General features: G+C 39.8%; 2 protein-coding genes across 2 annotated transcripts in view; one reads left to right on the top strand and one right to left on the bottom strand.

Annotated features, from left to right (window-relative positions):
* Positions 1 to 6946, top strand: part of LOC114935434 (uncharacterized) — a 214888-nt gene extending 207942 nt beyond the window's left edge. Inside the window, exon 7 of the mRNA XM_085487165.1 lies at positions 3987 to 6946. Coding sequence (XP_085343291.1) covers positions 3987 to 4233 — 247 coding nt within the window. The 3' untranslated portion in view covers positions 4234 to 6946. The remainder of the gene's footprint in view (positions 1 to 3986) is intronic.
* Positions 6947 to 11113: 4167 nt separating this feature from the next.
* Positions 11114 to 24169, bottom strand: LOC114935429 (uncharacterized). Its single transcript, XM_029308277.2, is given in 10 exon segments — positions 11114 to 12651; positions 12653 to 14501; positions 16926 to 17123; positions 17721 to 18105; positions 18329 to 18538; positions 18540 to 18597; positions 18706 to 18944; positions 20248 to 20313; positions 20969 to 21001; positions 23228 to 24169. Coding segments are annotated over 10 exon segments (3150 nt in total). The 5' UTR covers positions 23306 to 24169; the 3' UTR covers positions 11114 to 12617.

The raw sequence follows: 24169 nt of genomic DNA, 5'->3' as shown, positions 1-24169 counted from the left end.
TCTCTCTAACGCGGGCGGGCTGAGAGAAGGGCAACCTCGAAATCTCTCGCGCGCGTGCGGGGTCGATACGTATAGTAAACGCATTTATACGCGTAATGTACACGCGATGCAAACGTATACATATATATATATATATACACTCGCGGAGCGCGTGCGAAAGCCGATACCTCGCTCCGATCGCGCATCTCTCGCGGTTCCCTAAAATCGGACGGGTCCAGCACGTGCGCCCCCGGTATATTTGGGCCACGTGCCGGTTGCTCTTGAAAATCGATAATTCTTTCTATGGCGATGGCATTGTGTTCCTTCGCGATTATAAATATTATTTTAGCACGCACAAGAATTCAGGCGGTGTGCCGCAAACTGGAGCGAGCAATTGTTGCATTCGTCGCAACTCCGGTATTTATACGAGATAGAAACTAAATTCCAAGAGATCTCATTTATAAATTGTAATACAAATTTTTGAAAAGTATAACATTTTGCGAATACATTGCGTGGATTAAAATCAAGTTACGGATTAATTTTAAGAATAGTCAATTTAACAGATAGCATATAATTAAATAATTAATAAAATATAAGTTGAAGTAAAAAAAATTGAAATCGCGTCACCGAGTATTCGAATTTCGATTAGTTTCGGGAGTAGTTTGAAAAAGAGATCACACTGTGCGTACGAAACTACCACGGACACAATGTGCACGATAATACAATATATATTCGCTATTATATTCCCCCTTCGCTAACACAAAGACTGATCATTAGATCGATTATTCGGCTGAACGGCGCCTAAAAAAGCAGTTAGTTAGAAAATTCGCAGGGATTACGATGCGGATTGCGTGTGCGTGTGCGACGCAGTTGATTCGATGGAAGCGAAGCTGACAGAGGTGTGTGGCGGACAGCATAATGTGGTAGGGTAGGATAGGGTAAATGGTACATATATGGTGCGGAATACAGCGCGCTTGTATAGTATTGGTATTGGTAGGGTGTATAGGATAGAGATGATCTGATTACTGAGCACATCATGGGAAAGTCAGCTTGCTGAGGGGTAGGAGGGAGGTGGAAACACGCGATTCACCCCGGTGCCCCATTGTAACGACGACTGTCACCGACGCGTATAATTCGGTGAGATCGGCGCGCATCCACGTGTTCCGCATTAAAGTTACACCGCGGTATAGAAAACGTGAAACAGATCTATATAGACAGTGGGGTGAGAATGTCGCGTAGCACGTTCACGTCGGTCTAAGGCGGTTAAATGCGGACTCGAAATCCCATCTACATACATATTCCGAACAGTGGTCACGCTTCTTTCTTTCACGCGTCCGGTCCCGATCATGAAAACGTTCAGCAGGGCGAATAAATCGCAACATTGTATACCTATATACAAGGCAGTTCTGACCGACATCACCGTTCGAGTCAACTCTCGGACGAAAAAAAATTGAAAAAATAATATTAGTATCGCTTCGGACAAAAACTGTACTATCGAAAAGAAATATATAAGCTACTCTCTGCAGCTTTTGTCCGAAGAGTGGCAATTCTTTCCCCTTGACGTTCTCACAGTAAAAGCAAATAAAATTTCAAATAAATAGTAGATTAAGATTTTTCCTTCTCTATTTATGATATCGATTTCATATAGTGATCAGTATAGAGATCGATTTAAAGAAATAAAAAACTTTTATATATGTAATCGTTTACCTGTTTTGTTAATTATTAAATTGGCAGTTCTCTCGAATTCTAAATCTTGTCCCGATTAAACGTGTTTCTATATTGCTCGAAATAGGACATCATTACAAACATAATGATGCCTCTGCGTCTTAATAAGACTCGCAATCGGGCAGTCGCTGGTGATGCATCTACCCTATACATCCGTACTCGACATGCATCGGGACATGCATCATTCGATCACCACGAACGAGTAAATCCGATTGGGCAATTTCGAATGGGAAATGGTCGAGGCTACCGCGCACGCGACACACTAAGGAACCGCGAAGAAAGGACGGTCCACAATGGACCGTTTATCAGGAGCCGTGATACCGGTTCGCGCTTTTCTGCCCGCGGTCCATCAATAAAACCCCGAGTGATTTAGCGAGTTCCTGGACCGGACTGGACGGACGGGCACGCAGGAGGTAGTAGAAATCGTAGCACCCACGAATTTCCAAGATAAAGGGGTCAACAATGGGCAAACCGATGGTTGGTATTCGGCCAGTGTCGAAACGACGCCTTCCAATCACTCGCCGATAACAATGCCCGGTGCCAGTGGTTTATAAATCCGTGCATTGTTGCCAACTTAAAAGCTCTCCTGACGAACGACCAGGGTGGTAAAGAGAGAAGGAGAAGGAGAGACGGATAGATTTTATTTAACTTGCACACAGAAAGAAAAAGAGGAAGGGAGAGGGAGAAGAGAAGGGGTGAGGTAAGTGAGAGGGAATCCGCTCGAAATCTTGACGTTGAAAGCAGCGGCGGTAAGGCGAAAGGGACGAGGAACGGAGATGCGGGAAACGAGAAAGAAGCGTTTGCGAGAAGCGGGAGCGAGAAAGTGCTGGCGGAGCTTGAGAGCCGTGTAAAAGCATTGAGAGCACTTTAATGAATACGATTAGGGGCGTTAACTGTGAAGGATTGCCAACCCGAAGAAAGCGCCATTCGCGCGAGAAAGCCCTCTCTCGTCCTCTCTATACCTCTGCCGACGTTGACCGGTCACAGTTTTACTTTGTGTACCGAACGTAAGAGAGCTTCGACATCTTTAGATTAGGCCAAATTCGAAAACGTTCCCTTGGAATAATCTTACGTTCGATCGTGACGAATAACATCTCGTTTACGCGTTGCTCGTTAGGTTTTAAAAATATCTAATATAAATAAAAATGAATAATATACAGTTTTTGCCTATTATTATATTGAATATAAGAGCTTTATGCGTGCGAGAAAATATTTCATTTATTTTAAACTATCTATACTACGAATTTGTAATGTATGCATACATATATCATAACAGCTTTTGCAATAATACCAGTAAAAAGTTTATGCAAATTTTACGCGCAACACACCTTACTAGTCATAGTTTAAAAAAAAATTAAATTAAATTATTTCGAGGCACTCCGTGTATATGAATAAATATTTCTCGTAATGCTCTCCGCAAAGCAACATTTGACAACTATATTTCTATTTTTTTCTTCATGTGCACTAATTGGTAAATTATAGATTCCGACGCTTCCGACATTCACGAAGCTGAAAAACGTATCGATACTCGAGAGAGGAGAAGAAAGAGGAAAGAGAGGGAATAGAGCCGTCGTTGACAGATGCACTTATCTTCCGATTTGAGGACACCGCCATGCTATCGGCATGCAAACGACAAACCATTTCCTATGCACACTCTCGTTAGTTTTCTTGTCAGTCGAGCCGGCTCGAATAATCTGCCTCATTACGGAACGGAACGGATAGAAGCTTCCTACGCGATGTAACGCGTCAGAATGATGCACGTTAGTTATCTACGTGTTACTAATTGTCGAGATATTTAATTAAAAGACAGGCACGAGCGCGCGATGCATATTCTATTATCTAGTTCTCATTAAAGAGAAAGATTATTCGCGAAATTCGTCACGAAATCTTACGCACACGTCTCGAATCAAACGCGTTATCTGCAGTGTGCAACTGTCATACACGCATCTCTCCGATTCACTTTATAATCCGGACACATGGCTAGGTAATATGAACGCGGACAGCATGACGCCGAATGATCGGCTTGCTCGACTCCAGCTGACTCCACTGTAATTATAGACCTCTAATTATGACGTCCTCTCCTTGTCACGATCGCATCTCCGTTAAGACCTCTAATGGAAAATGGAGAACGACGCGAATATCAAAGCTTATTATCACAAATAAGATGCTATCGATCAAACCTAATTTTCAAAATCGAAGAATTTTAAACAATTATTATTTTATTGTTCTTTATTCGTTTGTACTCTTATTTTAATTGTTCGATTCATTTATTTGTGTTTCAGATCCGCGATTTTGATCAAGAACCGTAGGAGAACACGCGGAAGGTCTAGAGTTGTCCGGATTTATCGAGGAAATCCGCAAGAAAGAGCGCATCCCCCTAAAACGCGCTACTCTCGTCGTATATCAGCGCCATCTCCTCTTCCGCGACTATCCTGGACCATCCTCTTCGCAATCTCTCCCCTTACTACGCAATCTTACCTCTCTCCTAGCTCTCCTCCTCGCGTGTTCGCGCAGGCCCCGATTAATTAATTCCTACCTCATTAGCGAACGCGGCCCCGGCGCGGCGTTCTCCTCTTCCGCGCGCTCGCCGTATATAAGTGGCGACCGGATATCGCGAAGCTTATACGCGCCGCAAATACGGAGGGGAGGCGCATGTTGCATATTATTAATAACAACTGTTTGCGGACGGCTTTTCTGTTTTCCCACCCCTTTCCACCTCCTGTCCCCCGCTCGTTGCCAATTTGTCGGCGTAGATATTGGATTCAGGCGCTTTAACAACGCCGCATTATCGGCGCGGCCGGTGATAAAAGACCGCGCGACGTTCCAGCCGGCCAGCGGTCTGGACCCCGATGTTTTTCCAAGGGCGGTCGTTATCCCCTTGTAATCGTACCCGTGTCTCGTTAACGGAACGAGTCTAGATTTTACTATCTCCTCGCGCGCGCGCGCGCGCTCTCTCTCTCTCTCTCCAGGCGACCGAATTCTTTTTTTGTCTCGGAACGCGCTATCGTTCTGCTCGCTGTATGTGTTTATAGGAGAAGTGGTAAGAGTCTGGTACGCACAGTATATGTCAGAGCTGCATTGATATTAATAGCGTAATGATAAATTAATTGTAGAGATCGGATCGATGCGTATTAAAGATCGCCTCGCAATTGTGTCAAATTCGAGTGACAGAATTCATGCGTTTTAATTTAGACTGTAATTTTAAGTTGCTCAGTGATAATTTAAATTGAAACTTCAATTCACGAACTAATACGGTGCTTAACGTGTAATAATTAATAATATTTGTGATTGTGTCGCAGATCAATCCAACATCTACGCCGACTGTGTCGCTGTATACGTTTAAGAGAAGTGGTCAGAGTCTGTATACGCAGTATGTTAGAGCTGCATTCATATTAATAGTAATGATGAATTATAATTGTAGAGCTCGATGCGTATTAAAGATCGCCTCGCAATCGTGTGAAATCCGAGTGATAGAATTCATGGGTTTTTATTTAGACTGCAATTTTAATTTGTTCAGTGATAATTTATATTGAAATTTGCGAATTAAAACTTCGATGCTTAACATATTATAATATCTGTGATTGTGCCAAAACAAAAATACGACACGCTCCAATTTTCGTCTTATTTTAAGACGTCTTATTTCGGGAGTGCCGTTCTTTCTGTCGTTTAAGCGTGACATAATTACTACGATTTTCCGCGAAACGCGACCGTTCTTATTTTTACATCCGTTGCCTTTTATACGCGCGAGGGTGCTCGTTACTGAATAAAACGCTCTCGTACGTCCGGTCAACAAAACCTGAGAAATTACGCGTTTGCAAACGAACGCTCGCACTGGGACGAAAATGAAGGACAGAAAAAGAGAAAAAAGGGAGAAAGAAAGAGAGAAAGCCCCAATGGTCGAAAATGGTGGAAAAATGTCCGAGAAGTTTTAGTTAAATTACTTAGACCGTGGGATTGCCCTGTTGGACGTATACGACAGGGGATAGCCTGAAGTCGAAAAGAGGAAGAGAGAGAGAGAGAGAGAGATCGTGTGTATGTGTGTGCATTTGTGCTAGAGTATACGAGGAGTTAGGGGGAGGTGAGCTATCCCCAGCTAAGAGGGTTTGCTTGTATCCCCCGAGATGCGCATACGTCATCCGATTAAAATTAGTAATTAGCTAATTAACTTAAGCGCGCAGCACTCCGGACTAAGTAAGTTGACCGCCTGATTATGATGCATCGCTTCTGAGTTCGGTTTCGTGCGAAAAAGGCGCGCGTCGTTAAAAAATCCACCACCCCGTGGCAAAACGAGAAAAGATGAAACGGAGGAGGATCTCTCCTAACGTCGAATCACTCTCTTCGCGATTTATCTCACTCCGTGTGTAACTCAATGGTACTTGTAATAGGCACCGTATACACGGATATAGAGTTATAAAAAAATCATAGAATTTCGAAAATATTGCTTCGTAGAATTTTCAATAACGCGATAGCTAAGGTAATTTTTAAGTAATACTGATTCATTGTCCAAAGTCTTAACGAATGAGATATGTTTCTTGAAAAATATATTCATCGAAAAGATAAAGGCACAAAAGGAAAGTAAAATTCATTTATCGCACGTGACATCATTCGACTCTTTGTTGTACATCTAACCGTAGAAGAAAAGAATAACTTTCGGTCAGAACGGAAACGCTCCTAGCAGAACATTCCGCTCCGGGGTTAAGGAATAATAAGAGGAATAGAAGAGATCTTTTGCCACATGTGTCAAGACGGCGCGTCGACGAGAGTGTGAAATTGACGTATTATATGCATGAGATGATATCTATGGGGAGAGTCGATCGTATCTCCGTATTCGAGGCGGTGCTCGCGGAGAAGGGACGCGAGCGCCGAGAGTGATCCAGAAGTGCTTTCTCGTGTTCCTTAACTAACCGTTCGCCGGTCCTCCGGACGTCTCATCGGTCGCACTTGCCTGCACCGAGAGAAGAAAACGATGGAGAAAGAGAGACGGGGCGACGAGGACGACGACGGTAACACCACTAAGGACTGTATCTTCGCCCACACCCCCTTATCTTCTCGTTGCTCTTATCCACCCCCTTATCGCCCCTCCCGCGCAACTGCTCGGTCCTACCCTCAGAAAAACTTGGCGAATGGCTTCGAAACGTCGCAGGTATATGCTCTCACCTTGGCTATCGCTCGCAATTTGCAATGGCCTCGCGCAAAGTACACGAGCGCTATTTTCGTGAAATACTCCCTATCTTAGACAAAATGCTTAAAAAAAACCTGTATGCACGAACTTTGGAATTGTGTTGAGAATTCAAAAACGTAGAGGGGAAAGTTTCCTGGATCTCTCTTTCTCTCTCTCTCTCTCTCTCTCTCTCTCTCTCTCTCTCCCGAAATGTTGAATCTTAAAAGTTCCTTTTCCGTATTGTAAGCCACTGTGAAAACCCTCCGCGAATTAATTTTCGTAATCTAGCTCTTTAATCTATTTTAATTTAATTTTAAATGAATCTTACTTAACATATATTTTAATTCAACAAGAGTATACATTTTAACGTAATAAGATTAAATTATTAAGATATTGAAAACTTTTTTTTTTAATGTAAAAAAGAAATTCAACTTTGAACTTACCAAAAAATTTATATACAGAGTTTATACATATATGTAGTTTCTCAGGAATTCTAATTAATTTCCAAATGAAACCGATGCCATGCAAAAGAAATAAAACATTACGAGATATATTTCTTTCGAAAAGATAATTATTTTATACATATTAACGCACTTTTTTGTATCAGAATAGGAAGAAATATTCTAAATATATTCTATAATAAATAAATTATTAAATAATATATTGAGCATTATGTTCTTTTTTCATCATTTTCATAATAATAAGATAATAATAAGACGTCGCTGCTTTTACGAAAAATTATCTAAATATAAAAAAATGCAAATAAATATCAAAAGGCTCTCTATGTGCCTCTATACGAAACTTTGTCTTTCAGAGTAAATCTCGAGAGGAGATTACGTGCCGGTATCCTTCGAGACAGATTCGCGACTCGGCTCGCTAAGTGACAGTAACGTAGCCGGAATTGCGACCATTGGGAAGGCTCGGAAGTAATGTGTCATCGTTAAAGGATTGTAAAGGATGTAGGGAGCTGTCTACCCCTTCGTTTTCTCCCGTTACGCCTCGTACGCTTTTCTTTTCTCAAGGAACTTTAACTTTTCCGCGAGCGAACGTTATTTCGCATCGTGCTATTAAAAACGCGATAAGTAATTTTACATCTAAATTTATCAAAAGGGAACAAGACACATAATACGATCGATATGCGAGAATTTTAACGCCGTTTTCGCGTCCAGAATTTGCAAAAAAATGTCCCTTCGCCGAAACTCTTTCGCTCGCGCTCTTAGCCGAAAAGCGAGCGTCACTAAACGATGCTTGATAGTCCTCCGCTATTGGAAGGATATCGATTGCTCGTAGCCGGGGAAGCATCGCGGTGGCCGGGAGAGACGCCGAGGCTTTCGATTCCAAAGTAACGAGGTCCGGTAATGGAACCCGTATGTGTAATTTACCACGGAACTGGAGGCGCACGCACGTATACACACACACACATATACGCGAGGCGAACGCACCCACCCGTCCACCCACACGCGCGGAGGGCGGCTTGATTAAAATTTCTTTGGAGTCCCTTCCCCCCCCCCCCTCTCTACTCATCCCTATCCTGGTACGGCGTTCGTTTGTCTCTCGATCCGGGAATACTCATCAACCTCCACATGCGGGCTCCTGCAGGACAACGATGCGCGCTTCGACCCGCTTAACGGACAATTAACGTCGAGATCCCAGCGAGGCGTGTAACGAGCACACACAATCTTCGAAAAAGATTCGATGGTATCCTCGATTGTTCGCCGATGTTCGCGATCGCGAAAAGGATCGCCTTCCGCCTTGCGCACCGCAAGAACGATCAATTTTGCGGGCCATTGTTCCCGGTAATTGAATTATTTGACGTTTTCGGCGCGGAAGACTCCGCCATAACCCATTACCAAATTCGAGTCACGATGCTATTTCGATATTGCATTTTATTGCAAAAATAATTATCTTTTTATATATTAAAGATGCGACAATCTAATAGTTCTGTACATAAAGTCCTTTATTACAAGATATCGGCAATTAAGCAGTGTTTTATTTACAGTATCAGAAAATAAACTTACCGAAGAAGTGTCCTCCTTTCACTCTTTGATCCATCCAGCAACCCAGCTGCGGAGAGATTGAACTACTTGTCTGAAGTTGCCGCCTTTTTATTTTTTATGAGTTCCAAAATCGTCCTGAAAAGTGTCGCAATATTTAAGCATGCGCGATATTGTAATAATTGTGCAGAACGAATATATAGCAAGAGCAGCTTTATGAATTCGTTTCTCTTTTTTTTTCTAGTACAAAAGAGAAAAGGAGAAATAGAAAATATACCAGAAAGAATTTTCTAATTAAGAGCTCATTTCATAAAGCAAGTCCGCGCTCGTGCTTTAGAAAGAGAAAGAGAAAGAAATGTAAAAAAGTATATTTAAGAAGAACAAGACCTCTTTCTCTTTCTCTTTATTGACACAAAAATGCACTTTCCTTATTCACTTCTTTTACAACACAAAGATAATTAAAAAACCTTAAATAATAACGCGCGTTAACCTTTATGTTTCTCTATATCGAAATGAATCTGACATAGTAAATGTTCATATAATTGATTAATTACATATTATTTCAAAATCTTTATAAAATGCTTTAAATAATAAAAGAGAATGAATTGTTACCTTAGGCCTTAGGCAGCTCTGACAAAATGAAAACAGAGAGTTCTTGTCGGCTTGATGCGAGATTAATTTCGACCGCGAAAAATTATTTGCACTTTGCGCCATAAACAAAAATTTGATAGACGAGCAAAAAAGCTTAGGAATTTTCACAAAGTTGCTCCCGTTCGCATCGCAACGTCAAAAATTAAACTGCTTATCCGCAAAAATTTGTAATTCACACTTGTCAAAAGACTCGAAAATTATTTATACACATATATATCGAATACGAGAAAGTAGGTTTCCGTGGGATTTCGAGCGTAAACCAACTAGGTGCTCGAGGTGAATTGATTAAAATCGAACCGCGCGCGCGGCGCACGCTAACAAAGGAGAATTGCGGTACGGAAAGGGTGAAGAGAATGTAGGTGGACGTGTAGATGGAGCGTAGAATGGGGAATGGGCAAACAGAGCGCAATTAACGTGCAACCATTAAATATGTACGCGCGCGTTGCTACAGCGCGATGCATGTGCGCAGGTCGGGCGCGCAAATACATCGGGAGAGTATCGAATACTTTCTCTCTCTCTCTCTCTCTCGCTTCCTCCCTCTAACGCGAGCGCGCGCGCACGCAGGAACGAACGGGGGCACGGCGTCTCTTCTCTCGTGCCCTGTTGGCACAGCCGCTTGATTAGCTTCGCCATATTTACATGTCATTAGCCGATTGTTTGTCCAAGTCGGTAACTCCACCCGCGTCTCTCGCGTCGCCGCAGTTCAGCCATTTTTCAACCGGAATCTATCCGGCGATTGGACGAAACGTTACCCCGAGCGTTACTCGTGGAATTTCCGGAAATTCTCGAAAATTAAATATCGCGCGAAAAGGTTTTTTCAAAGTGAAATACATGCGTCCGCAGGATTTTTTCCAGAAAGGCATGATTAATTTTTTTTAATAAATATAAATTTAACATATATAAGATAGGCAATAAGAGCCAAATCGCGGATGACAGTGCGTTATTCTAAACGAAACTAAATTTTTTCGTTAGAATTAAATACCTGTGCACAAGGCACCAAATTTTTACTTGGACACGGCCAAGATATAAAATTGGAATAATCTCTACAAGAGATTTTTAATTCCATGTATCCCCTATTCCCCCTAAAGAAATAAAGTGCGAGGGAAAAATATAGATCCGAAAGTCGCAGAATCGTTTCCCGATTCTGCGACTTTCGGATCTATATTTTTCCCTCGCACTTTATTTCTTTAGGGGGAATAGGGGATACATGGAATTAAAAATCTCTTGTAGAGATTATTCCAATTTTATATCTTGGCCGTGTCCAAGTAAAAATTTGGTGCCTTGTGCACAGGTATTTAATTCTAACGAAAAAATTTAGTTTCGTTTAGAATAACGCACTGTCATCCGCGATTTGGCTCTTATTGCCTATCTTATATATGTTAAATTTATATTTAATTTTTTTTATTTCTTGTTTTTTCTTAATTTTTTTTTCATTTTTTTATATGAAATATTTTTTTTTTTAATTTTTTTACATTGAATAATTTCTAGTATTTAAAAGAAAAAAGCAAATGCTTAATTTTTTTATTGATTCCAAGGGAGCAAATGCCCGCTTTGCCCTGCCTTGTGGACACCTATGGTGGAATATATACTTACATGAGTACGCTGGTTTTGAATGATTTTTTTATTCCATAAAAAATACGAATTTCGATCTCAATATCTCGTTGCCTACATTGCATAACAACGTTTTCCTTAATTAATTTTATACATTAGTTATAATCGTAATTGGGCAAGCTAGCGATGATGCTTGGCGAAAATTTATATTAACGCGAAATAAATAGTTGGACTTGTATAACTTAATTTTAGCCAATAATAATAATAATGTCATCGATACGTCTCATCATAATCAATTAATTGCATCTGTCAAACGGATTATCCTTCGGTCCCCCTTTTTGCAGGTAAAACGCTGCAAAAAAATCACAGCTTTAATCTCTACCCAGATGGAAAACAACTATAAACAAATTAAAATTAACTAACATTCGAATATCGTCAAATTTTTCTTCGTAACGTAGTAATTCAAAACGTAGTAATTGCTTACGAATACGCATACACACATACATTCCATTCTTTCTTTCTCGCTCTTTCATTCTCTTTTTCTTTTCGCGGCAAGGATACGACTTTCGTAAGAAATAGATAAGTCTACCTATTTCTACCGCGTCGCTTTATGAAACTTATGGACAATTGCCCTTAAACTCTAATGCTTTCGGTTATGGTAACGAAGATTTGATTAATCGTATTGTTGTGATCGTTCATTTTCGATCACCGATCATCGATTGTGTCGTGATACGCATTTTTTTTATCGTGATGCGTACAACTCTTCGATTACCGGTTTTTAAAAAGTACCACTTTTACATCACTATTAAGGCAGTATGGTAATGTGACTTGATTTACGTAATATAGTTAGGCTTCCTTCCGCGTCTTTTCTTACTAGACGTAATTGCGACATCTCGGATATGTGCTCGTTTCTCTAGTCGCAGGATCACAAAAATATAAAGAGAACATATGTCTACCGATTGTACATGAAACGAATTTTCTCTTATCGCAAATCATTCGTCACTAAATATGAAGAGATCATCACTTTTTCAAATAACAATATTATTATCAGAGTAATGCAATTGATTTCGATATCGCATTCCGCAAGAAATCAATTTGCTCTGAAAGAAATAATTGCGCGTGCAACTTTTTTTCAAAAAAGAATTTCAATAATTGTATATAAATATGGAAATAAAGACAAATATAGTTTTATGAAAAGTGTCTCGTCTCGAGTGATCTATTATTTCAATCACGTAAAACCATCTCGAGCGAGCTCTAAAAAGATCTATTAAGAGGTAAAAATTATTTGTAGGAATAATGTTTTTTTTACCCTACGCCTGATAGGCCACGATACAGTTGGAGATGCGGATACGCGATCATGCTGACGTTTCGCATAAAAAAACTTTCCAGGATGTCGCTAAACTGTACGTTGTAAAATATTTCTAGGATACAACGTGAATCGTATACTGACACAATTGCTATGATTCAGAGAAGTTACAAACGTGTCGTCGAGATACCTCGTGTGCGCGAGTAACCCGATGCACACGATCAACAACGTTAATGTCAACGTAATTAGCCTAATTATATCTAGCCAGTGGCGGCGTCACTGCGATCGGTTTCACTCGCCGTAGCCGACTCGTGCCTCCTCAACTCCTCCCTCTTTTCCTGCGGAGAGACGATACCAAGGGCCAGAATTTCGAATTCGTCCGAGAAATCATTCGCGTTCATCGCTTGTTCCGGAGTGTCGCTATGGCCACTGCTGCTACTGCTACTGCTTCTGCTTCTGCTCCTCGATCGCCTACCACTGGGTAAGTCTTGTCTCTCGGTGTCAGCCTTATCGTCAGGAACTGAGACTTCGTTATGAAGATCCGAAAGATTGCTTTGTGCGATACGCAGCACCGCCGTCGTCTCGTTGTCCTGCTGTTGCCTCGCGTGATAGGTGTTAATTGAAAGGACGCTCGCCGCCGGATAATCATGCTCAGTCTGTTGGAAAGCGAACTCATCTTGGTCGGAGAAATCGTCGGAGGGCTTTGCCAAAGTTATATCCGAAGAACGGACGGGCGACTTGTCCGCGACGTTATCGTCGTGAGAATTTTCCGAGATCGTATCGCGCTCTACCCACGGAAAGCCATCGTCCAAGCGATCCTCGTCCAAGCGATCCTCGTCCAAGCGATCCTCGTCCAAGCGATCCTCGTCCAAGCGATCCTCGTCCAAGTCGTCGCACGATGTCAACAGTGGAGTTTCAGCAACGGCATCATCGTCATCGTATCGTTGGATGGGTGCGTCTTCCCGGACAGCTTCTTCATCGCCAACACCGTCCTTGTGTGCTAGCTTTGTTCCAAGTGGCGCTGATATATGCGCTTCTTCCAATTTCACGTGCTCAAAGAACCTCGTGAGGGCGCGCCGCTGGAGCTGGACTGCTGCTGGCTTGGTGTCTGGCTGTTCGCGCGATTCCAGCTCGTGTTCCGCACGGCAGAGCTGCTGTCGCAGGAGCGGATAGTCTCGGTCGTTTGAGCCGAGGCTTCGTGACTCACGTGAACGACCGGTGATGGTATAGGACTTATTATGGCTTGGGAACAGTGAGTGGATGAAAACGCCGGATCTTGACCCGTGCTTGCTACGACCGTCGAGATTCTTTGCTGTTGCTGCTTCCTCTGCTGGTCCGATTGACTTTGATTCGTTGCTGTTCTCCGCGTCACCGTAGAAAGGCAATAAGGTTTCTGATCTGCTTGACTGATTGACACAGAGTTTGCCACCTGAGAGTTTGGCCCAGGGCTTTCTGCCGTTGAGGGTCGCTCGATCCAGTTGATAGTCGTTCGAGACGGGGTTAAGAGAATTTGACAATTTGGGTACGGTGACACAGGTGAGGGAAGCTGGGCGATTGTTTTGTTTCTTGCGGATGTTATTATCGTAGAGCAAGGAGTGGAGGGAGTGGAAGCCGGCCTGAAGGGTAGAGCTGCCACTGAGCGGCAATTGATAGTTGAAAATTGCGGAGCGGTTTTGGTCTTCGGTTTCACTGCTAGAAGGCTGATCGGACCTTCCAGCTGATTCGGTGATTTTCTTGACAATGAGATATGATTGGTGTTTTTCTGATTGACTGGTGGTGTTGCTGGACACCTGGTGGGGCTGCGACATGCTTTGCTCATCTGCTTTGATGTAGGTGAAGCTCGATCGTGGATGTTGATCGACGATGCAAGGGTAGTTGCGAGGTTTGATGTTTTGTCGTTGTTCGATATCGATGAAATTACTGCCTTCTGATTGCTCGGCGTTTGTAGTAGAGGTATTGCTTGCGGTGATTGGGATGAGGAAGGTTGAGGCGGGCAGGTGGTTGACGCCGAAGGTGGTGGAGAGGACGCGCTTTTTCTTAGCTGCACCAATTTTATGAAGTCCACCAACCGTTTTATAGACTTTTGAGTTTTCTCTTGCTTTCCCAATAGCTCTTGACGCATGCGCTGTTGCAGCTATTGAAAAGAAAAGAAATCTATGTTAAATACTTTTACAGACAAATATTTCTAATTTAAATATGTAGTATAAATTTTTAACTCTATCGCTACTAACAAGGAAACATGCAAGTATCTGCCTCTAATTTTGTTTTTAAATATGTATTTTTATATCAAATTGCGATAAGAATGGTCCGCAACATATCGCATGACTACAGACGAACATAAAGAACACAATTTAGCAAATCAATTATAGCATGCATTATTGTATTCTGATATTACATATTACTATATTATGAATATGTGGCGCTAAATATTTTTTATATTGTTAGAAAAATTTTGAAAATCAAGAATAAAAAACACAAAGCGTAAAAATATTTTTAAAAAAAATTTTGAAAAACTTCATATAGTTATAAAGTGTATATTTAAATATCAAACTTATATCTAAAACTTATTTTATATACGCTTTTGACGATATTTATTCAGAGTTAATCTGCGTCAACTTAGATAGATGACGTTTTTCATATTCCAAATGCATGATTGAGCATTTGAAAAAATTTTTATCTTTCATTTTGAACTGTTCTTTGTATCAAGGAGGCAGTTTAATGTTTCCTTGTAAGAGAAACTTATAACTATTCTTATGACTTTCGTCATACGTTTACATAAACAGCCGCTATATAGCTCGCTAAAAACATTCGCTCAATAAACTTAATATAAATTTTGAATATCATGCATTTTACTTAGTCGTCGATTTACATTAATTCGTAAAGAGATTGTTTATTTACATGATTAAATAAAACATTTAAATTCTACAAGAAATAATATATTGTTTACTTCTCTAAAGTAAAATACTATTTCGTTACAATATACAATTGTAGCATAATATTGGCTAATTGTGACAAGAATAATTCACAGTCAGTCTTTTCTTCTTATAAAAATTATTTTCAACCAATTTATCTCTTTGGTTAAATCAGTTATCTCTTTGGATTATATTTTAACTAGACAGGATATTACACAAATGTTATGATTGATAATACTGTTATATCTTTGCATATGATAAATTATATCACTGATCGACAATGAAATTGAGAATAGTGATATTTATTTTCTTTATATCTAGTATAAAACCGATATTAAAACAATGGAAACATTTTTTTTTTCAGTAATGATTCAAATATATCTGATAATCTAATCTAAAGAATGTTTTTTAGGACATTATTAGACAAAATTATTATAAAAATAAATTAAGAAATACAGCAATATTTATAAAATTAAAATTATTTAAGTAATATCTCATGCATTTCATGTTCTCACAATTGATATGATATGATAAATAAATCACACCTATAGATCATTAATAACAAAGGAGATCAACGACTAAGGAAACAAAGCATATTCTTTCATACATATACAAAAATAATTAATAAATCAAAATATGAGATTAGTCGATTCTTGATCAAATTAATGCATTCTAAAAATGTACTGTTTGACGTGTAAAATTTGTGACATGTACATATTTTTGTAAGAAATTACAAATAATCACAAATATATTTTAAATAATGAATCGACTTATCTCCATAAAGCACAACTTTAATAAATAAAAAGGTAAAAGAGATAATAATAAAAACGCAGAGATCTTGCAGGTTCTTTTGGATGAAAAAACAAAAGGACGGAAATTGTTTGCAATTTTAAATTCTTAAAACTCAAGAGCATTCCAAATGAAAGTGAGCTTTGTAATTTGTCTCTATGCAGGCCACAGGACGAACCTGGAGTGACTGGCCGAGTAGTTGTGAACGTTTTTCCAACTCGTAAACCTGCAATCTCAGATCCGAGTTTCGCTCGCGCAGCTCATATCTTTCTCTCTCTTTCTCCTCTGCAAGATATTTTGCGTTCAAAATACACATTGTATTTTTTTGTGCTCTATCGTGGACGATCGACCAAAAAGTTCTTCTTAATTGCAAATTCTTCGGCCGTATATGAGAAGCCGGTCTCAGACGCGAGCACTTCTTCCGGCAGGCTGCCTCTCTCGTTTCTTTATTCAATGCGTGCGTGCATACGCTCAATTAAGTCTGCGACAACGCTGCGATACCTCGTTGTATGTTAAATCTAGAAGTTATGGACTCATGTTATAAAAATTCCTGTGTTTATTTAAAATAATGTGCTTGCGCCGGTCCTTTGCGATTTTATTTTAAGCAAGTTTTTGTACTGCTTTGCATCTTGTCATTACTTTTACAATCCATCAATTGAAAAGGCAGCAAAAAATTGTCGATTTTCTTCACGATTAAAAACTATCAATGATTCCCGGCCGAGTTACTGCCGCAACTGAGAAAACCTACCGCGACTGCTAAACTGACATTGAAAGAACAAGAACTTTTTTGTCAATCACACGCTTAGCGCTTTTCTTGGAAGAGGATTTCCTCTTTCGTGAATTCGAAAATTTTTTACCAAATTTTTCGTTCTTTTTATAGCGCGGAAGTTTGTTCTCTGGTTCTGCTTGTCTCTTAATCTCCGCGTCTTTTATGATGCCGTCTTCCCCATCCGTTATTAATGCACATCTTGGGCAGGTCTTGATTGGAACCATTACTCGAGTATGACATGAGACGTGATAGGTACTTGAGCAATTTCTGCATACTGATAATGAATCTACAAAGAATGATGAAATTGTTACATGTTTATGTTTAATCGTTACGTTTGTGATAAAGTTGTTAAAAAAGATAACAGGATATAATCTAACAGGATGTCTACTCAAATTTTGTAAAAAATTTCCCTAGGAATTCCCTGATAAAAATAAAAATATAAAACAAAAATATAAAAAGTAATTAATAATAAATGTCTTCAGGAAATACTAATTTTTATTTAAATTATTTATTAATGTATTATTTAATTATTTATTACATAAATAAGTAGCACAATTTATTTAAATATTATCTATTAATAATTTGAATAATTGTCTATGAAATTTATAATTTATATATCTTGATACTAAAAATATATTGTCAATGAAAAAAAATCACATAAAATTTTAATAAAAACTTAAATATCACCAAGATATATTAGACATATGTTTCTTAAATGCCAAATAAAAATAAAATTAACAAAAGGATAAATTTTTTTACAAAATTTCCTGAATTCAAATCAAATTCCGTTAGAATTCTGATTTTTTAAAGTTGAACAAAGTTTCCTGAGAATACTTCAGCGAGTACATCTTGTCTAAGATATAAATGGTATATTTTTACTCACCTGGATTTCTACAACAAATACAAATGCCATGTTCCCTCCCGATTCTTTCGATGGTCAAGCTAGATGGTAATCCAGGAATATGAACAGCCTTATTGCTTATCGGCTGAACAGATTTGGCACTAGATATGGATCGCATTTGGTTGTCTTCTATCTTATTTTTGTTCACAAAAACTTTACTGTCTGCGTTTCTGAGAATATTTGGCCTGGTGGTGGATTTTTGAACTGGAATCAGTGACTTCGACGTTACCGTTTGTACCGGTGGCGAGGTAGATTTGGCTGGCTGAGTTTTGTTAGGTGGTGGCGACGGACCGTTCATGCGAGCAGTCGTTTGCCGAGTGTGAGGCGCATTTTCCGATGGCAAGTATGGACATAATCTCCTCCGCTTCTAAAAAATAAATGTATCAAACTATCAATTATCAAATATCTCTAATACAATATCAAATAATATATGAGAAATTAATTCCCATGGCTATTTTAATACTTAACAGTTTATTTATAGTGTAGAATGCTTTTGCACTATTATCTTTACACATATGCTACTCTCTGTATCAAAACAAGAGAAGGAAAGAGAGAAAATACTCGAATAACAAAAGTATTGATATACTTACAGACGGTTGTTGGCTAAAGGTAGTATATACATAATGCGGGTTTGCCGTGCTACGACGCTTCCTTTCCACTCTTCTGTTTTGAAGTTCTGCACATCTTTCCTGAGTAATAAGCCCAAGGCAACTGAGGAAGTTCTCTTTTTCCGTTGATTCAATTTTGTGTTCTTTTTGCTTCTCTTCCTCTTGCTTCTCATCGGAATTTTCGTCCATCGAACACCGCAACGACGTCGTCTTCACCAGAGATAGTTTCCACTGAGCTAGGACTAGGTAATCTGTAAAGAAATGTCCAGATGAAAAAATTTCAAAATCTTTGTTAAACACATTTTAAACGCAATAGATACTTTTTTTCTTACTTTTAATTAATTTTTCAATAAACTTACTTTACGCAATCGTTATCTTGCGTCGGTGAATGATGAACATCGCCATTTCTGACAACTTCTTCATAGTCCTCCTTTGAAGGTTCAAAACCATTGGCGGCCGTTTCATGCTTCGTCTCGTTGTTATTCGTAATATGATTGTTATTCAGGCCCAAGAGAGCCGCTATGGAAACTTTTAATACATTTGCGTTGTCTGCCTCGAACGCTTCTATCTCTGTGCGCAGCCGCTGCAAGACTTGATTCTGTATATTAACAACAAGATATATATAGCACATATTTATCGGTAATTATAAAAAAGAAGAAAAAATCTTTAGTAAGTTTCTTTAGAAGCAACAAAAAAATTAACGTATTTATTAATTTATAGAAAACATAACGCTCACATGTACAAATTATTCCAATTAACGCTTACAACTTTATATAAATACAAATATTGTATAACAAAAAATATGTACATACGATAACATGCGATAATATAGAACACTAACACAGTTATGAGGTTGAAGTTACGAAACAAAATACGCGTTTACCCCATGCTCGAAAGTTAGAAAGTTTCTGCTACTTTTAAAGTAAAAGTAAGGAATAGATAATCGTTGCAAAAAAATGTGGCTTATAAGCACGAATGAATGAGAAAAGCTACGAGAGCAGAAAGTTGAGAAGAGATGTAAACGGATGAGGAAGACGCCGAGATTTTGTAAAGAGCCGAAAACGTTTTCGCGGGGCATTTTATTGATTTTAAACCCCTCCGTCTCTGCCTCCCGGCTTTTCTTTCGCTCTAAGTTGCTCTCGCTTCTTCTTTCTGTGAATTGTCGTCTCCTCTCTCCTTTCCCTCATCCGCATCGCGTCTTCTCATTCTCGCAGCCTATTACATATTATCTATCTGTACTCGTTGCGTTTTAACTATTTATCTTGCTCGTTATCAGTATCACTGAAGGAAAAAAGAGTGTTTCAAACTGAACAAAAGGGATGGTCAAGTACTAAAAAAAAAGACCGATAAATGCAATTTAAAATTTTATAACTATTGTCAAAATTTATTTTATTTTTTTTATTGAAGAATTTTGTAACTTGGCATGGTATCACTATATATACGATGCATAATCGATCTACGGTATTTTGTCATTACATCTTGCCACGCGAATAATATCATATTTGCAGCAATAAGAGTTACTTTGCAAGAGTTAAGTAAGACACGTTAAAGTTTGCGCTATGTAATAGACACTGGATCAATAATAATGTTTATCTGATAATGTAATTTGATGAACACTTACATAGAATTATAATTTTTCTTTGATATTTTCTAACTAATATAATAAAAAAGTCTTTAAATTGTAATTTTCTGTAATTTGTATTATTATAAATCAATTTTGGAACCATCACCATATGTATGTGTGTTCAAAGTTCAGAGTTACACACAGTTGAGTCGTCAAGAGATTGTTCGCAGAGTTAAAAACTCTCTTGATGAGAATTTGAAAAAAGATGATACATGAACATACATTGCGTCATATTTTACATGCATGCGATATGGAAAACAATCAATTGTCCGCTTACCTGGCATTTCCCCAAAGAATAAATGTACACCTGAATCCTTTTCATCTGACCGAGAATGTCTGGGTTCTGTAACAAAGCGCATCACATCAGTCTGAATAAACTCCAAGAAAAACTACATAATCGTTAGAATTAGGTCAACTTGTACGCATTGAAATCTTTGTGGAGTAATTATATTACAGAATATTATTGTTGCATTTATGCATAACTCATGATATTGACAGCGCGAAACAAAGGCTAAATATACTTTGATTTATAAACGTTATTTAGAAATTACAAGGGAAACTAACATTGTATGCGATATGTTAAGAATTATTTTACATAAAAATTTGGTAAGTTTCTTTTTATATAAAGGTCATTTAAAATTATAAGAGAAATTAATGAACTTCGCGTAATACGTTAAGGATTATTTTACAGAAAAATATCATATATTACATATGTGATCTGTATCTCATTATAATAAGCATATATGAACCTAAATAGAAAAGTTTCCTTTGATGTATACGTGTCCTTTGCTAGTTGCCGCGAAAACGAAGGTGAAACAAGATGAAACGTTTGGCCGAAGTTTGTTCCACGTAACTTATGGAATTTCCAAATGCACATAGTCTCCTCCGAAATCTCGTTATTGTCTATTGTCTGAATCTTACATGCGCAATAAATTTTATCGAGACGTAAACTTATATAAAACGGCAAAATTATTTAAAAAACCATCGTATAAACTTACATTCGGATCAGTTTCCAATTTGTTCATCTCCATCTGAAATTAACGAAAAAAAAAACACAATTAGTATCGAGCTAAAAAAAAGTAAATGGTACACATATTTTACAGAATCTTATATGCATCATATGCAGCGGGGGATCGAACGAGATAAATCCAGGGTGTATCTGCGAAAACCTTTAGCGTACATGACTAACTGGAGCATGATGCGCCATATTACGCCATTACGTTCCCCCTCCCCACATACAACCCCATTAATACCTCCATTAATTAATCAAGATGCAAATTCGAATTTTGTACTTAACATCTCGTCGACTTACGTTCGGAATTTACATTTAATTTTATCCCCGTTTGGGAAATCAATCACATATTATCGAAATATTGAATACATATAATTACGTATTCGTAGTTAATCACTCTGATATTAAATCGCAGTAATTACGATTATAATTTGACGAGAAAGGAACGGAGTTGCGAGAGTAATTTTTCAACAGAAGAGAGAGAAACGCCGGTCTATGAAATTTCAATTATTTGGCGCAGAAGAAAGAGCCGAGACTGTAATCTTTTTATCGCGCGCGTAATTATCGATAAACAATTTTGCAAGCAACTCGGCGGGACTTATTTCGCTGGCAACTCTTGAATGAAGAATTAATAATCAAAGCGGGGTGTATATATACGTAAATACCCGCGGCACGTGTCAAAGTAAAAGAGAATGACCTCGTCAACATTTTCGCAGTAAAAGTCAATCAAGCGTGACTCGACGACTCTCTGGGAAGCTTCTCGGCGCAAGTATCGACTGCACCTGTCCCCCTCCAACAAAATAAGCCAACTTTGGTTACATAAATCGCGTTCAACTATTACGAAACGATGGCACAACTATTGTTTCGACTCGCTGTATAATTTATAGAATTTATAGAATCTTATCCGTTCGCGTAAGAGTCGAAAATCGAGAAAGTCGTAGGACGAAAAGTTCAGAAGAATAAAAGAAACTGTGTCGTCTATCGATATTCGTCTTATTAGTATATCGATCTGTCGCCTGTATTGATTGCCAATTGCTAATTTCCATGTAACCACACGTATATATTCGTACCTATCATACTTATGCATGTCGGCGAGAAAATTCTTTTCGGCCTCGTGGAAAAGCGATGAAAAGTATGTCGCATAATTCAGGAAGTATCGATTGTCCGTCGAGGACGTCGCTCGCGAGTTTGAGGTGACCGTTTAATTGAATGCGCAAACTTTGAGGCGCCGTCGCATTTAACAAGCATTTGATTGTCACAGAAATCAATTTTCGGAGATTCCTATTGAAAGATCGGCATCGCACGACGATGTGCATTAACGTGCGTAAATAAATAAAACGTCTCTTTGCGAGGGATAATTTTCTTAGACCACAGACTGCGACATAAAGAGTATTTTCTGTAGCATCGATATGATATATATATATATTTTATATATATAATATATATTTACAAAGATGGAGGCGTACGACACTAGAGAGAAGACGAGCAACTTTCGACGTCGCTTTTGTAAAGACAAATGGAACAATCAACAAGTTTTCGGGGACGGGCCGGAGATTGTTGCTCCCGCGAAACGTCATTAACTCGATTCCCGACGAATCTGTCGACTTTGAGAAGCCGTTTGCGATGAACGAGAAAACGTACGCGCGAAAATGCACGCGCGTAAAGCGAGAAAGAAAGAACAGAGAGAGAGAAAGAGGGCGCGCGCGGTGACGCCTCGAGTAGAAAAGGAGCAAATATGGTTAGCCATAAATGAAACTTTCGACACAAAGAATAAAGCGAGAAAAAGAGAGACTCGTTGCCCTTCGCGTCGTATAAATAATACCGAAATCGTGCAATCTTTTTCTCTCTCTCTCTCTCTCTCGCGCGCGCGCGCGCTTAAATTATCCGTAGAAGACGCCTGACGGATCTATCGTTCGAGTTTTCTCGAACGATCGATCTATCGCATCAGCCGGAAAAATTTACTGGAAGAGCGGGGAGGGGGCAACCGGCCCGTCGTCGACGACGTTTTCGGTCGATCGCGAATCTCGCGTGAAAAGAAAAACGAAAAAGGAAAACGAATTCCCTCTCCTCGACGGATTCTCAGATTCCAAGAACCTCGTCGTAGAGGCTTCTCTCGCATCGTGCACCTTCTTTCCCCTCCCCCCCTCTTAACCCCCTTAACGCGGGTCTGTCTCTCGATCACTATCGACACACACATATGTACATATAAATATATATATATATATATATATATTATTCTTTTTACCTGATGCTCGACTATCGCGTCCTGCAATTTGAGTTGCACCCGGACGATCTCTTCCGTCAGGCTCTTTGATATCTCCATGCTTTCCCGGCAGGTGGTCAACTTCGCAGTCTCTTGTCTCCTCTCGGGAAAATATATCAGCGACAACCCCGAGGATGTAGATATAATCCCCGAATGTCCGATACTTCTGTATCGAAGGCGCGGGAGCGAACGAGGACGCGGCGAGAGACTCCCTCTCTTCTCCGTACGACGAATTGACTCCGACAACGTGCGATGACCGACGATGACCGACCGGGACAAACGGTGGCGGCGAGGCGCGTCTCGTCCCGTCCGTCTCGTCCGCTCCAAACTTCGGCCGTTTCGTCTCTGCGGAGCTGTGCGGTGCCGAGCGAGATTGCGCTCCGCAAACGCGCCACGATATACGTGTGTGTGCGCGCACGCGTGTGTGTGCGTGCCTCTCTCTCTCTCTCTCTTTCACTCGCGCGTCTCTTCTTCTCTCTCTCTCCCCCCTCCTCGCGCACACGCTGTCTCTTCTTCTCTCTCTCTCTCTCTCTCTCTCTCCTCTTCGCACGAGAGAAGCCGAGAGGGTTATTCCTTTGCACACTTCCCGGTCCGGTCGCGACGAGCTACGTCGGCGTACAGGTCGTCGCGCACAAAAAAAAAAGTACTATGTCCTCTCGCTCGTCGTTGACGACGACGCGAGCGTTTTGCGCTGCCATCGGCACGCTGCGCTGGCCCTCGCTCAAATGCGCACGGCCGTATCAACTCGAGCACGCGCGAGCGCCCCTCCTCGTCCTTTCTTTCCCCCGCTTCTTCCTTCTTATTCCCTACGTACCTCTCCTCTCGGTCCGGCACCCTTCGTTGCCGTTGACGACGATCGACTGATTGTGAGGGAAACGCCGAGTTTTCCCGCGCAAAGCGGCCGGGACTCGATATTCAACTCGC

Source organism: Nylanderia fulva, unplaced genomic scaffold, assembly GCF_048542155.1.
Source record: "Nylanderia fulva isolate GAGA-0341 unplaced genomic scaffold, ASM4854215v1 Scaffold50, whole genome shotgun sequence".
NCBI lineage: Eukaryota > Metazoa > Arthropoda > Insecta > Hymenoptera > Formicidae > Nylanderia > Nylanderia fulva.
Note: the sequence above shows the minus strand (reverse complement) of the source record. Positions and strands in the feature narration are given on the sequence as shown.